Source organism: Thamnophis elegans, chromosome 7 (assembly GCF_009769535.1).
Source record: "Thamnophis elegans isolate rThaEle1 chromosome 7, rThaEle1.pri, whole genome shotgun sequence".
NCBI classification, from domain to species: Eukaryota; Metazoa; Chordata; class Lepidosauria; order Squamata; family Colubridae; genus Thamnophis; species Thamnophis elegans.
The window spans coordinates 32,832,720-32,848,525 of NC_045547.1; the positions used below are offsets into that span (position 1 = coordinate 32,832,720).

General features: G+C 39.0%; 1 protein-coding gene across 4 annotated transcripts in view; it reads left to right on the forward strand.

Annotated features, from left to right (window-relative positions):
- The first annotated feature begins 6,363 nt into the window (after window positions 1-6,363).
- The window catches only part of ZC3H7B (zinc finger CCCH-type containing 7B), a 58,282-nt gene continuing 48,839 nt past the window's right edge, over window positions 6,364-15,806 (forward strand). For 2 of the 4 annotated variants that reach the window (XM_032220866.1, XM_032220869.1), the window contains exons 1-4: window positions 6,364-6,545; window positions 11,181-11,240; window positions 11,984-12,017; window positions 15,512-15,709. In XM_032220866.1, the coding sequence (XP_032076757.1) occupies window positions 11,188-11,240; window positions 11,984-12,017; window positions 15,512-15,709 (285 nt within the window). In that variant the 5' untranslated portion in view covers window positions 6,364-6,545; window positions 11,181-11,187. Of the gene's footprint in view, window positions 6,546-6,784; window positions 6,906-11,180; window positions 11,241-11,983; window positions 12,018-15,511; window positions 15,710-15,806 lie in introns of those variants that run through there. The other 2 variants (XM_032220867.1, XM_032220868.1) reach the window with 2 other exon arrangements.

Below are 15,806 nucleotides of genomic sequence, written 5' to 3' on the forward strand. Positions count from 1 at the left end.
CTTTACGCCCCTCCTTCCTTGCAACGACTCTGAGGTAATTGTAGCCAAAGGGCGGTGACGATGAAAAGAGGTCATAATTTTGTGTTGCACAGTGCAGCTCGCCCACTCGCTCGGCAGCGCAGAGTATCCTGGGAGTTGTAGTTTTTTTTTTTACATTAATATTGGGAAATGTTGGTATTTTTCTCTCGTGGAGCGGTTTGTTGCTAAAAGTAGCGAGATAAATGTGTCTAGAAGAGAGTTGGATTAGCAAAGTAGTTTTTGTCAAAAGAAAAGTTATCTGTTCTCTGGCATATCTCCATCTGTGTAATATGTAGAAATGTTACAGCCTGATTTCTATGTCTGCAAATTCATCACATTCTTAATATTTATATGCAATCGTTTAAAAATATTCGATGAATTTTGAAACGTGTTGTGAGAAAGTAAATTTATTGGACATTCGTTGAAATTTCCTAAAGTGAATACTTTAAATTATGGATTATATTTAACAGAATGTAAAAAATAAGATCAATTTAGAATTAAAGTAAAGCATTTGGGTCAGTTAATAGAATTTTTAAAGAATAGTTGAGCAATGGAAGGAATGTTAAAGGGAATGTGCAATGGAGAAATGGTTACAGACACTTACAGTATCTTCTGGGTGGAGACAGTAATGTACCCTTTGGCTGTGAACCAAAATTATTTGCAGCAAATGTTTGAATAAGACAGGGAGGAATATGATTGTGAAAAACTGCACTGAGGGATACAGTAGTTTTATGTATGACAGGGAAAAATAGAGTGATGAATAATGCAAGCTATACATAAATGGTGTGAAACTAGAGGAAGTAAAATGAATTTGCTTATCTTGATGCACAGAATTAAAAAGCAATGGATAGAATGTGGTCTATTTCAAGGAATGAAACCGAAATGTCTGTGTATAAAATTGTTTTGCTCATTTGTTTATGAGAGTAGGTTATGACAAGAGAAATGAAGTTGAATACAATAGTTTTCCCAAACCATGGCTTCTTGTGCTCTGTTCTTTTACTCATTTAGGAAGGCAACTGTTTAATTTGTTGGTCAGTCACTGCAATATCTATCTATCTATCTATCTATCTATCTATCTATCTATCTATCTATCTATCAATGCAATGCAATGCAATGCAATGCAATGCAATGCAATGCAATGCAATGCAATGCAATACCAAAAGGTTACTTTAAAAGTAAATTTTTAGCCACACATTTATTAATGGAAAAGAAATCAGATGCTGTTGTATATGGACAGAATTCGAAAAGCTTGCCTTCAGAAGTTGTGGGCATTCCATCACTGAAGGCTTTTTTGAAGAGGCTGGATAATGAGCAGGGGGTTGAACTAGAAGACTTCCCTTCCAGCTGTTATTCTGTTAATTATTAAATCCTATAATATAACAGCCATATTTTAGCTTAGATAAATTTAATGGATTCTCCACTCATAGAACATTTCTTAAATGCTTTATTGCTTAAAATAATAATTTTAACAGAAACATGCTAAATAAATGTGTAAATATTATGCTAATGTTATTTTGTCCCATAAATTCAACAAAAGTTTAATAATTATTTAAGTCCATTTTTATTTGAGAAGGAAAGTAGAATACATTTACATCCATAAAAATGTTTCCTTGGAATAATTAATTAATTTTATTAAAATAACAACAGCAATAATAACAATACTATCTGAAAAATTGAACAAGTAAAATTCCACATTTTATAAATGTTCATACATTAGAACCTGAAAGAAATATAACAATCTTACTCTGAATAACTGAGTAACCTGATAAATTAACAAATATAAAACTGTTTAGTATATGCATGTAATTTTCAATCATTATTGACATATAATAACAGCTCACAGTAATTACTATAAGAATGGTTTGCGAGTCAATAGTTAAGGCAATATCTCCAATATCAAAAGTAGAAGAGAAAGAACATCCTTGATGAATTCCACAAGATCTCTGGCTACATAAAGAGATAATTTCATATGTATTACAATAGCAATAGCAGACTTATATACCGCTTTACAGTGCTTTACAGCCCTCTCTAAACGGTTTACAGAGTCAGCATATTGCCCCTAACAATCTAGGTCCACAGTTTACCAACCTCGGAAGGACAGAAGACTGAGTTAACCTATTAGCCATTTAAAAAAGGAGTGCGTAGCTACACTTCAGCCCAAATAAAAAAGGAAGAAATCGAATTTAAAAAAAATCCACTGCTCATATTCAAAAATGTTTTTTGAATTCAACAAGACCAGCATTGTAGATTTTACCTTTTTTGAAATACACAACCGGACTATCAATTATCACATCTTGATGCACTTCTTAATTTTAGCCACAAGCCTATTACTGTATATACTCAAGTATAAGCCTAGTTTTTCAGCCCACTTTTTGGGCTGAAAAAAGCCGCCTCGGCTTATACTCGAGTCAGTGAAAAATTTGCCCGAAATGGAGGAGAAAAAGGGGCGGGGCCATGCCGCTGGGTGACACTCGTGAATGGCCCAGTGCCCCTGTGAGTTTCCCCTCCCTCTGTGTCAGTTTGCCGCGCAGCGCGCACCGCACCATCCCCCCTCCTCACGTTCTAATGTAATGCAGGGCTGTCTTACGATTCCCCTTCCTCCCCCTCCTGCCGCTCTGCAACGATGTCCCACCTCCTCCTTGTTATGGCAAGCAGCCACATAGCGATGTCCCACCTCCTCTGGTACAGTGATCCAATGATAGGAATCACTGTGCCGTGTGTCATAGGAGGCGGGACATCGCTCCCGCGGCTGCACGGGACATCATCATCACAGCGGGACATCAGCATCATGAGGTGAGTGAAGTATTTCATTGAATACACCGCTAGTTTACTGTTTTTCTTTGAAATAAATATTCAAAAACATTATTGGTATCTATTTTTATTTTTAAAATTTACCGGTAGCTGCTGCATTTCCCACCCTAGGCTTATACTCGAGTCAATAACTTTTCCAGTTTTTTGTGGTAAAATTAGGTGCCTCAGCTTATATTCGGGTCGGCCTATACTCGAGTATATACGGTACTTATTTTATCTTATGCAAGAGAGACAGTGGTAGGTTTCAATTTTTTTTAGAACCTCTTCTGTAGGTGTGGCCTGCTTTGTGGGAGTGGCTTGCCAGCCATGTGACTGGGTGGGAGTGGCTTGCCAGCCATGTGACTGGGTGGGCGTGGCCAACTTATAAAATGTGATGAAACTCACTTAACGCTCTTGCTTAGCAACCAAAATGTTGGCTCAGAAACTCTGGTATTTGAAGCACGCAAGTCTTAAAGCTGTCAAGTTACAAGATCCTTGCACCCCTAAACCTTTGGGGGGGGAAATCCCAGGGGTGTTCAAACTTGACAGCTTTAAGACTTGTGGATTTCAACTCCCAGAATTCCTCCTCTCACTCTTCATCTTGATGATGTGCGGACGGGCAGTGGGAGGGAGCTGGAACCGGTTCTAAACGGCACGGTAGATTTGTGGAACCTCTTCTATAGAAGAGGTTAGAACTGGCAGGAACCCACCTCTGAAGAGAGATAGCCACAAACCATAATTATACAAAAACCGCTTTTTGAGGAACTTAAGATAACAGACCCCAAAACATTTTGTTTTTCACAATGGTGAACCAGTTCCTATTACAGTATTCACAGGCAGGAAATAGCCATAATTTTTCTGTCATTGTTCCCCCACAAGTGTATGGAATTATGTTTCTCCTACTCACATAATTTTCAAGATTAATGGCCTTGGATAGATTTGACCTCTATAAAGTTACCCATTCCTCTTTTAAAGCCATCCAAATTAGTAGCCACATCACTATATTTTTTGTAATTAATTCCACAGGTTAATTATATGGTATGTGAAGAACTGCTTCTTTAATCTACACAAAGTCTCCTTTCAGTTACCTTCACTGGGTAGTCTTAGTATTTTGAGTAAGGGAGAAAAACCTCTTGTCCATTTTCCCAGGCAATGTATTATTTTAAACAATTCATGTCCATTGTCATAAATTTTTCAAGTTAAAGAGACTTAAGCATCCTGGTATTTTCTTGCAGGGAAAATAGCCAAGCCTTCTGATCATTCATTTATGTTCTTCTGACCTTTCTTAATCTGTTATCCCTTCCAAAGATGGTGATATAAACTATACTTCAGATGCAGATGTACTACGGATGATATAATGACAGCATCTTCGTTTCCTATCCTGCTATTCATCTCTAGCATGGAACTTACTTTTTTTCCTAGTTACCAGACACTGAGTCAAAGTCTTCAGTATATTAACCATTATAACCCCAGGATTTACCCTGACTAGTTCAAACTGCAGCTTCAATTTGGATCACTTTACACTTAATTTAAGTCAACTTTCCCCTATAATTGACAGAACATTGTATTGCAATCTTTTATTGCAAAGTGCATATGTGATAGTATTGTGGGAAGAAATATCCAACTGTTTCAGTCCCAAGCCGGGAGAAAGACAATGGGAACATGGAGGCTGATTGGAAAGATGGTTTATTGGTGAAGCAGAACCACATGAGTTTATGGTTCTAGGCAGCTGACAAAATGGAGTTGAGAGTGGGGTGTTTTATACCTTCTCTTGGCTTTGCATTTGAGCTTCCTGTTCCTGTGCAAGAACATGTATTCTATGGGTTTTGTCAGATTCCTATGGGGTCATGTAGGGGTTAAATAGATCATAGCTGGCTCTATAGGCAAAAGAGGAAATGCAAATCCTAGGTGTTTGAGCTCCCTGGCTTGTTTGAAGTTTGGACTGCTCTGAGATGATGCAATAAAGGGGCTTGCGTTCTGAAAGGGTGTTGGGCAATTCCTATTGTGGCTTAATGGCTTTGTCCTGGTTTGGATCTTGCGTGAGGGCTAATCAGAGTTTGCTGCAGGGAGTTTCAAAATATCCTGTCTTGAATGGATTTCTGCCTGCAGTATTTGTTTTGCCTATGAATAGAGCTATCTAGATCAGTGGGTTTCAACCTTCCTAATGCCGTGACCCTTTAATACAGTTCCTCATGTTGTGGTGACCCCCAACCATAAACTTATTTTATGTTTTCCATATTTTTTCGAAAATATGTGTTTTCCAATGGTCTTAGGCGACCACTGTGAAAGGGCCGTTCGACCCCCAAAGGGGTCCCGACCCACAGGTTGAGAACCACTGATCTAGATACTTGTCTTCAGTGGTGGGATTCAAATAATTTAACAACCGGTTCTCTGCCCTAATGATTTCTTCCAGTGGTAGGTTCCTGAACCCGTTGCAACCGGTACGGTGCAAGGGGCCCCGGCGTCCACCACATGAATGCGCGCAACATGTGCTCATGCGCATAGTGCACACATGCGTCCTTAACTCCTGCGACGTTCCATGATGCCTCTGTGACGCTCCAGCTGCTCGGCAGAGCATCACGCAGGCACCATATGCTCTGTGCGCATACACGGAAGCGCCAAAGAGCTTAAATACAGGTAAGGTCAGCGGGTGGGCGAGTGAGCTCTCCAGAGCACCGTACCGGAACGGTACCCAGTGGTCCCAGCAGGCACTGGTATGCCTGTACCGGGGCGTACCGCTTGCAACCCACTACTGATTTCTTCCAACAACCAGTTCACCAAATTGCTCAGAAAGTTAACAACCGGTTCTCTGAATCCCACCACTGCTTGTCTTTCTTTTTCAATAAGCTCTTTATTCCTTAAATGCTGACGTCTGCTGTGGGCTCTTAAGGAAAGTGGGGGTTCCTTTCTGCTTCTAAAAAAACATGTTTCTCCATTTCTCCCTTTAGGGAGATATAATATTCTGCCTTTTTTAATATTCTTCAAAATATTTCAGTCTTTTAGGAGGAATGGGTGCTGACTTTCTACAATATTATAAATTGGTGTCTGCCAGCTTGAGGGGCTCTTGCCTTGAAAAGCTGCATCTGAAATTTAAAAATAAAAAATCTTCCCAATGTATATGTCTGAAAGTAAGTAGCAAAGAATTGCAGCTTGATTTATTGAAAAAATCTCACTGAATTAGTTTATTCCATTGATCTGTATCTCCCCTCACTCCCCCACTCTCCCCCTCCTTGTATATCTTCTCTGGTTTTATTTGCAAATACAGCATATTACACAGGTAACATTTCCCATATTTTCATTTCCTATGTTTTAAGTGATATTTCAAAAGTCTGGGCATAAATACAGTAGCAGATTTATTAACTGGTTGCTGGAGTTGAATTCAATTTGAAGAAGGCGCTACCATTTTAAAAAAATACTGTGGTATAGTGTCTGTGTGTGATGTGTGTGTGTAGAGTACCTATGGTGGGAAACAGGTGGTCGTTAGGACCTGGAGGGATCCCAAGGAAGCATTTTGCCTGGCTGGTAAGGCTGTGTTAGGGAGACCTGGAAATGAAAGTAAAAAAGGCGAAGAGGCACATGGAGGGAACAGCAGGGGCAGCAGCAGAAGCTGCTCTAGGATCAGAATTCTGCCTTCTGCAATGAAGTAATAGTGACTAATTATTTATAACAATATCTCTAGTACTATCCTACCATTAATCAAGGCAAGTAACCATAGTGAAAATTTCCAAGCAGAAGGGGTGAGTAGGTTACATTTTTTTTTTGTCTGATAAGAGGAAAAAAAGGTGGAGGGAGAAAGACTCGAGAAATCCCCCCTAGCCCCCTCCCAGCAACATTATATAGATTCACAGAACACAGTGACAAACATCGTAGTTGCAGATGCAGCCAAATTCTCCCCAATCAAGAAGTCTCGGGTCTTTCTTTATTAAAAACACGGCTGGGAGTAAATGGGTAAAGGCGATTTCCCCCGAACGAGATGGGGTGTCGGAGGGCTGGCAGGAGTTGGGAGTGAATGGCGGACCCAGTGCCCTTTTGGAACGATCAGGACTTCCTACTATTTCTCTCCGATGGGGCCAGGGGATCGTAAGCTGCCTTGCCAGGTTCTTGTTGTTGTTTTACTAAAAACATTCATTATATGCAATTTCAGTGAAAGAAAAACTGCCGACGCCTATGAGTGGGTCCTACTTAAACATAGCTTTTAGTTCTGCTGGATCTGGCATTTTGTAGCCTGACTTATCAAAGTTACCAGTGTAACAGCATGGAAATGGTTCCCTGTGTAGTGTATACATCTTTTTGTGTATGTCACAAACATCTTTCTGCGCCGTGGGGCTGTTTTAGCTTGGAAATAACCGTGACCGCTTGCTATGAGTTTGGGAGAGAGTGCCTGTAATAATACTTCGGGGGTTTTCCGTTTACTTCCGCCATAGAGATATAGCTAAAGCCGGATCGCTTTACTAAGCGAGGCCGCGGCTTGGAGGCCTTGGATTAATAGGGGTAGGACGGTTTTATTCCAGTGGAATTTGAACTAAAAACTGTGTCGTTTAATGAGGGAAAAGTAAGGACAACGGTTTGAAGAAGCAAAGTAACATAAAATGAAAAACAATTACTGTGGATAAGTGCATATTGTGCTATAATCTGAATACCAAAGGCTTTTTAAATATTTCTTAATATAACAAACTACCATTCATGCATAAATGTCGCGTGCCTGTTGCATTAATTTAATAGGTTAAGCAAGTTATGTTACTAGCATGGAGAATGCATAGTAGGAGAATGGCAAATGTGTTTAAATTGCTACTGAGAATGCAGCATTTTATTCTGCATGATTAGGGAAAGTAAGTGAATGCCAGGAACAAGTAAATTAGGCATTATAACTTTCAGGTTGGTGGATATACTGTAGTAGTGTATGGCTAGTGTTTGTTTAAGCCTTTGGGATATTTCTACATTATTCTGTTTTTAATCTGTTTTTTGCTCATTTTAAGTAAACTTCGCCTAAATTGTGAAAGTTTGGCATATTTTGTCAAAAATGTTTGAATAAAGTTATTACACTACTTTACACTACTTTTCAAAGTGCTAACCATTTGTATGATCCTTAATATATTGCAGGGGTAGGTGATTTGTGACTTGAAAATCATATGTGGCTTAGCATTGTTATTAGGAGTTTGGTAATCTCCAAATTTGGAAAAAAATGCCTCTAATCTTTCTAATGTGCAGTTAAGGTTCTTAGAATGGCAAAATTGGGAATTAGGCAACAAGTAATCATACATACATACATTTTTTAGGATTTTAAACCTGATTTCTCCTCATCTCTGCCTCCATATGATGTGGGTACATCACATAGGTAAATAGGCATTTGGTCGAAAAGTCTTAAAGCTGCAAAAAAGCCTTCAGGAAAGGTGGAAAAGCGTATGGGGTGTAGTAAAGGCAATTATTATATTTTGCATTTAATTTAAGCAGTTAATAACAGTTCTAAGCTGAATACAGGTAAGGATATTATGACAAAATTAGATAATAGTTCCTAGATAATAGTTAAAATATTCAGGTGAACAGGAAGGGATGGTACAAATGTGTAGTTTGGTTCTGAGCTTTGAATTAGATGCTATATAAGGATCCCAAACGCACTTAAGACTGAGCAATTGAAACTTTCAGAATTTATAGTGCAGCTAAGGGTAATTAAGAATAGATTTTCTTGTTTGTAATTTGAAGTATCAGAACCTCAACTGGTAGTTCTGTACTACATTTTGATTTTTCTTCTGAAAAATGTTCATTTTCCCTCCCTCTTATTTTTCTGTGGTGCCATAAAACTTTACTTTTATTTACTTTGTAAACATCTTACACATCCACACAAATATTTTATATGGTATGTAGAAAGGTACCATTCTAGGATTTTAAATATTTTTTTAAAACAACATTGACAATATTTTTCAAGTACATGTTTTTAATTAATGGACTTTATCATTAAAGACCAGTTTGGGTGCAGAAAAGATATAACCTTTTAAAAATTTCAGCAATAGATTCTATGAGTAGTCCTCAACTTAAGACCGCAATTGAGCCCAAAATTTCCCTTGCTAAGCAAGATGCTTATTAAGTGAGTTTTGCCCTATTTCACAATCTTTCTTGCCACAGTTACTAAGAGTATAACTGCAGTTGTTAGGTTAGTAACATGGTTATTAAATGAATCTGGTATTGAAGGTTGTAAAAGGTGATCATATGAACCCAGGACACTTCAACCATCATAAATACTGTACATGCCCAGATGCCAACTGTCTAATTTTTTTTTATATGACCGGGGGATGCTGCAACAATTGTAAGTGTAAATACCTGTCATAAGTCATTAAAAGAATTTGTAAGTTGAGAACTAGCTGTAAACTTGTACAATGCAAAGTTCTGTTGATTGCTATCAATGTAGAAGGGTAACCCAAGCCTCTGTGCTCTTCAACATCTTCATCAATGATTTGGATGAGGGGATAGATGGGGAAGTCATCAAATTTGCAGACCAAGTTGGCAGGAATAGCCAACACTCCAGAAGATAGGCTCAAGATCTAGAATGATCTGAAAAGACTTGTATATTGGGCCTTATCCTTATGAAATTCAATGGTGAGAAAACTTAAGATTTTACATTTAGACAAGAAAAACCAAATGCACAGGTATAGTATAGATGGTACCTGGCTCAATAATGAGAGGGATCTTGGAGTCCTAGTGGACAATCACTTACCGTATTTGGCGCTCCATAAGACGCACGTGACCATAAGACACACTCCTGTTTTTCACCTCCGCGTGCCATGTTTTTTGCTTCCACGCATCCTGTTTTTCACCTCCGTGCACCCTGTTTTTGGCCTCTGTAAAAGTCTGGCGCAATGCCCAAAAACAGGATGTGCGGAGGCCGAAAATGGGACACATGGAGGCCGAAAACGAGAAGCACAGAGGCCAAAAACGGGTGTTACAGAGGCCAAAAAAAGGGGACGCACAGAGGCCAAAAATGGCCAAATGGTGGGGGCCTGTGGGTGGGCAGGGTTTGGCAACATTTGCTCCATAAGACATACAGACATTTCTACCCATTTTTGGGCGACAAAAAATGTGTCCTATGGAGCAAAAAACACAGTAAATATTAGCTAGTAGTGTGCTGCAGCTGCCAAAAAAGCCAACATAGTTCTAGCCTGCATTTACACAGGAATAGAATCAAGATCATGTGAAGTGTTAATACCACTTTATAATGCCTTGGCAAGGCCACATTTGGAATACTGCATCCAGTTTTGGTCTCCACGATGTAGAAAAGATGTTGAGTCTCTAGAAAGAGTGCAGAGAAGAGCAACAAAGATGATTAGGGGACTGGAGGGTAAAACAAAGAATGGTTGCTAGAATTGGGTATGTCTAGTTTAATTAAAAGAAGGACTGGGGGTGACATAATACCTGTGTTCCAATATCTCAGGTGTTTTCACAAAGAGCTATTCTCCAGAGCACCTGAGGGCAGGACAAGATACAATGGATGGAAGCTAATAAAGGAGAAAAATAACCTAGAACTAAGAAGAAATTTCCTGACAATCAGAAAAATTAATCAATGGAACAACTTGCCTTCAGAAATTGGGAGTTTTTAAGAAGAGATTGGACAACATTTGTCTGAAATACTATAGGGTTTCCTGCCTAAACCGGGGATTGGAGCAGAAGATTTCCAAGATCCCTTCCAACTCTGTTCTGTTCTGTTCTATTTGCGACCATCTGGCAACAAAGTCAATGGAGAAACCAGATTCACTTAACATCCATGTTACTAACTTAACAATTGCAGTGATTCACTTAACAACTGTGGCATAAAGCCCATTAAATGGGGCAAAATTCTCTTAATAAACTGTCTTGTTTAACAACAGAAATTTGGGACACAATTGTGGTCGTAAGTGGAGGAACTACATGTAGTCTACTCACCTGTAGATTTTATAGTTCCTTAATCATCATTATAATTATTTAAAAATTTATCCTATATGTAATTTTCTCTTAAAGTCATATAGAGTCTTTAGAATAATTCCAAAGATTTCCAAGGTTTTGAGAAAGGTTAAAAGATATTGAATTTTTTTCTTCCTATTCCTTTGCTCTCCTTAGAAATGTTGTATATACTTTCGAGAAGCATAATGAAGTAAGCATAATGAAATAAGCTTTCACTTTTTCTGTATTTTTAGGAAGGGAAGTTGTTGGAATTTATTTACTCATATTTGCAGATTATATATTGCTAAGTGCTCACATTTTTAATTTATTTGAGGATGGAAAGAAAATACTAAATACTAACATATTTGGGAAAGAAACAATAGTGCTATTATTATTATTAACATTTGAACTGAATAGATTTGTACGACTGTAAAAAATTAAAATATTCTTTTTTACTATTGCAGTGATGCAATGGAAAGACAAAAAAGAAAAGAAGAGATAGAGAAAGGTCTTCAGTTCATCCAGTAAGTAACCATATTTGGTAGTGGTGGTGTTTCTGTTTTCATTTATTTGTAATATAAAATTCTGCTTTGCTCAATATATCACCAAACATCCAAACAAGAATCAAATCACAATTCTATTATGTTGCATTAGTGTAAAAATATGGCAGTGCTCAAGAAGTTACTTGTTGGAATTATGTCACCTAATTTAAACATATTACCCTCATGTGGCGTTTGGAACCTAGAAATATTAGACTTCCATCAATGTATTTCAGTTAACATACTTGTAAAGGAAAACCTCTGAGACCAAGGAGGAATATAATTTCTTAGATTTCTATTTATTTTTTTCTTTTGTTAATTCAGTCTGTAAATTTGAGGTGATGTTCTTCACCTGATTTATTCTATTGATTGGCTATATAGGAACATTATAAATCGAGATGTTGAGGCTTATATTCAGTTTTTATTGACTTCAGCTTTACATGATTGTAATTTTCCAATGCAGAGGAATTGAACTTTGTTGTACTTACAAACCTTTCTACATATGTCGACCATGGATATTAGCCACAAATTTTCTTTCTTCCATGTGTAGAGTTTACTAAAAAAAAAATTGCTCAAAGTTCTTGACAAACACCGATGTATCAGTCAGCCTATAATGTTGCTACCTAATAATACTAGCCTTCTGGAAAACTGCAGTAGTGTTAGATCAATGTACACATTTCATGACTGTTTTATTCTTTCATAATGGTTTCATTCATTCTTCATTCTAGGTCTACATTACCATTAAGCCAAGAAGATTATGAGGTAATTTTAAGATTCACATACTTATTTTAAGGTATCTAATGATATTATCTATATACATCTTAACCTGTTGCCATAGGTAATGTTGGGGAACAGAAGAATAGTATTAATGGTTTTCTAGAGTGGTTAGGTGAACATAGTTTTATGTGGAAAAATGAGCAATCATTCTCAGCTCTATGTAAAGCTACAGCAGAATTTCACTAAGGAAAGTTGTATTTATTTATATAGCGTAAAATTTTTACTGCTTTTGATTATCATAAAAATAATCTCCAAACAGACCTTGCACTTTATTCTTACAGGAGGCCATGTTTGTATATTTTATTTATTATAAATATTTTACTCAGGCTTACTCATTATTACAACATCTACGGAACTGACAATGAACTAAAATATTCTCCATAGTGAGGGGGGAGGAGTATCCAGAGTGGGGGTTGACCTTGTCCTCTCATGATTGGATGAGTCAGATAAGCTCTTTGGGCAACGCTCCCTGGCCAGCAGGACTTCCCCATTATTCGACTCATCCTCAAGGAAAGGTTGCACCACTCGGGACCTCCAGTAATTTACAAAGGACTAAGGAAAATAAACTTGGACCCGGCAAATCCTGCCTCCCTACATCGCACACAGCCTCCTCCTGCAAGGACTGGACTGCCACAAGCCCCCTGGGGCGGCACGCTGCCCTGGCCACTGAGTGAGATGGAGTCACTCAGGGAGGACCCTTGCCGGGCAGGCAAGAAGAGAGGGCATATATGCTTCCTAGAGGCAGCCCTTGATGCAGAGGCTAATCAGGAGCAGAAGCGCTCCTCTGCTCCCCTCAGGGGTTGAGCCACGAGGGTTGTTAAAATGCCCTGGAAAGCCTGCGCTGGCAGCTATCACCAGTGGACAAGGTGAGAGCCGGAAGGGCTCAGAAAGAGCTGCGGGAGGCAGGGGGAGGCGAGTGGCAGCCGCATGGCAAGCCTGCAAAGGCAAAAGCCATTTCCATGTGCTCCAGCAAAGAGGAGCCTTTTGAATTTGGAGCCGGGGGCCATCTTGAAACCACGTGGTCCAAGATGGCGGCCCCCAGCAGCTCAGAGGAAGCAGGCAGGAGCCCAGCTTTCAGCCCTCCAGCAACAACCACAACCGGAGGCTCTGTGGAGCCGTTAAAAAGGTGAGAAACAATCACAGAGGCATTAGCCAAGGGCGGGGGACACAGCAAAGGGCCAAAGGAGGTTTATTAAGGAGGTTTAATTCTGTTAAACACAACAATCTTAACTGCAGAACAAAAGTATACACAGTAGTAGTGAAGCACGTATGAAGTGTAGGATCAGTAATAAGATGGCCCTGCTAAAAAAAAGTTTATGCATTTTTGGAAATACAGCAGAGAAAAGAGTGTATAGACCTGAGGAAGAAGCATCAAAATACAGAGGCAGATAAAAAAAATTTCTGCTGTTTGGATTAAGTTGTTATTAATTAGACTGGATCTTGTGGCTTAGTTGAACTAAGACTTTTCTGACAAGGATTTTTTTTTCATTCAGCCCAGTAGGAAAAATAGAAAAGAAAGCTTTGGATCTTCCTATTCAGAGTCAGAAATTTAGAATGTAACAATTCTTGTGCCCATCCTGAAATGAAAAAGATCAAAATGAAGATGGTTTTAATGTGGAATCTTTGGTGTTGTTTGATCTTAGTTGTTTGCTTGCAGTGTTTTGTTACCTGATTAAGTAACATCAGTGCTAGTGAGTGTCAGATTTATTCCCTGCTTATATATAATACCTTGTCCTGTCACTCCTGGCTCCTTGATTAGATTTTCTCCTTGATTCATCCCTGAGCTACACATATTCTCTTCCTTTGGATGATTTTAATGAGAAATTCCATTTTTAAATCAATGATGCCACTGCAAATACAAGTAGACCTCAACTTAGAATGGCAATTGGGACTGGAATTTCTATTACAAAGTGATATGGTTATAAAGTGACAGCAATCCAGCAGGGAAGGGCACAAGTGACAGTGGTTATGAACATGGTGATAAGTGCAAGCACCCAATTGTGATGTGGGATGAAGGGATGCTAGGACAGCTGGAGTTCCAAGGACTTGTTATAACCACCATTTGTTCAGCACCATTATAACTTTAAATGGTTGTAGGGTTAGGGTTAGAATCGGGGGACCTTAACCCCCCAGTCCATGGACCATTAGCACCATTATAACTTTAAATGGTTGTAGGGTTAGGGTTAGAATCGGGGGACCTCAACCCCCAGTCCATGGACCAGCACTGGTCTGCGGCATGCCAGAAACTGGGCCGTGCAAACAAGTGAAGCACCATCTGCGGGATTCAGGCAGCACATGGAACAACATTCACCCACTCCCCAGTCCATGGAACTGGTCCCTGGTGTTCAAAATGTTGGGGTCCACTAGGTTAGACTACTGTATAAGAAAAATAAGACAACTATCAAATACACAGTATTTTGAAAAATCCGATCAATCAACTAAAGCAAACAAGATACTATTGATTGAAGAAAACATTGGGTTTCAGTATATGTTAGAAGCTGAATGCTCAATGCACCTGAGCCTTCTGTTTGGATGTTGTTAGGCAGAGCAGACCCTACGTATTCCTTCCCCTTCCTTGTTTTTCTTCTTTCTCTTGAGCACTGTCCTCATCATTTTATAAAATGTGAAGAATAATTGAAACCCAGTATCTACAGTATGGAGACTGCTTGGTGCTTCAGTCAGTCAAGCAAAGTACTCCAGTTTTTAAATCAGAAATTTGTTCATTAGAGGAACCCACTTTCCTAATGGCTCTGAGGTTTGAATGACTTGTACATCCACTAGATTTTCAACCGCTGTTCCAGAGGCTTTTTGAACAACCAAAGATGATTCTGTCAATTCATATCTCAGGATGCAAATGGTTTATGAAATGATTTTAATAGCACTATTGTGCCACACTAAAAAACTTGGGATTTTTGGTCTCTATTGTGTAATAAAAGCATCATGTATAAGGCGCACCAAGCTTTCGAAGAGTAAGAAAAAAAAGTTTTTGTCCTCCCTGGCCTCCATGAGCACTCTTCAGGCTTCAGCAGGGCTGGGGGAAGGTAAAAACGCCTCCTTTTTTTGCAAAAGGGTGGAAAGCAGGCCAATTTTTGCAAAAATGGGGGCATTTTTGCCTTTTCCCAGGTCTGCTGAAGCCTGCAGAGTGCTTCTGGGGGATAGGGGGAAGACAAAAATGCCTCTGTTTTTGTGAAAAATGGACCATTTTTCGCAAAAATGGGATCCGGGGGCGGGGCTTTGAGAGACCAAAAATGGCTGTATTTGATGTATAAGACGCACCAAGATTTCCATGCTCTTTGGGGGGGGAGGAGTGTGTCTTATACTCCGAAAAATATGGTAGGTAGACTAGAGTAGTACAATTGATTATTTAGTGCTATTGAGCCATTACTGCAAAGAAGAATATGTTAAAATGTTGTGGAAAGTACCATAAGTGAAAGCTTTGAAAGTAATTATTAAGTTTTGAATCCTACTCTTCCCTACAGGCTTTTTTACAAAAATTGGTGCAAAACTTACTTGCAGAGGGCAATGATTTATTCAGAGAGAAGGATTATAAGTTGTCACTGGGGCAGTATGTTGAAGGGTTGAATGTGTCCGAATATGCTGCTTCAGATGAAGTGAACATTCCTTCGGATCTTTTATGCAAACTCCATGTCAATCGAGCTGCCTGCTACTTTGCTATGGTGAGTACCCCTTTGACTATGTCATATATCTGTGTACAGGAACTTGTGGCTTACTGACTGCAATTGGGACCGTCAACTCTGCTACTAAGCGACACCA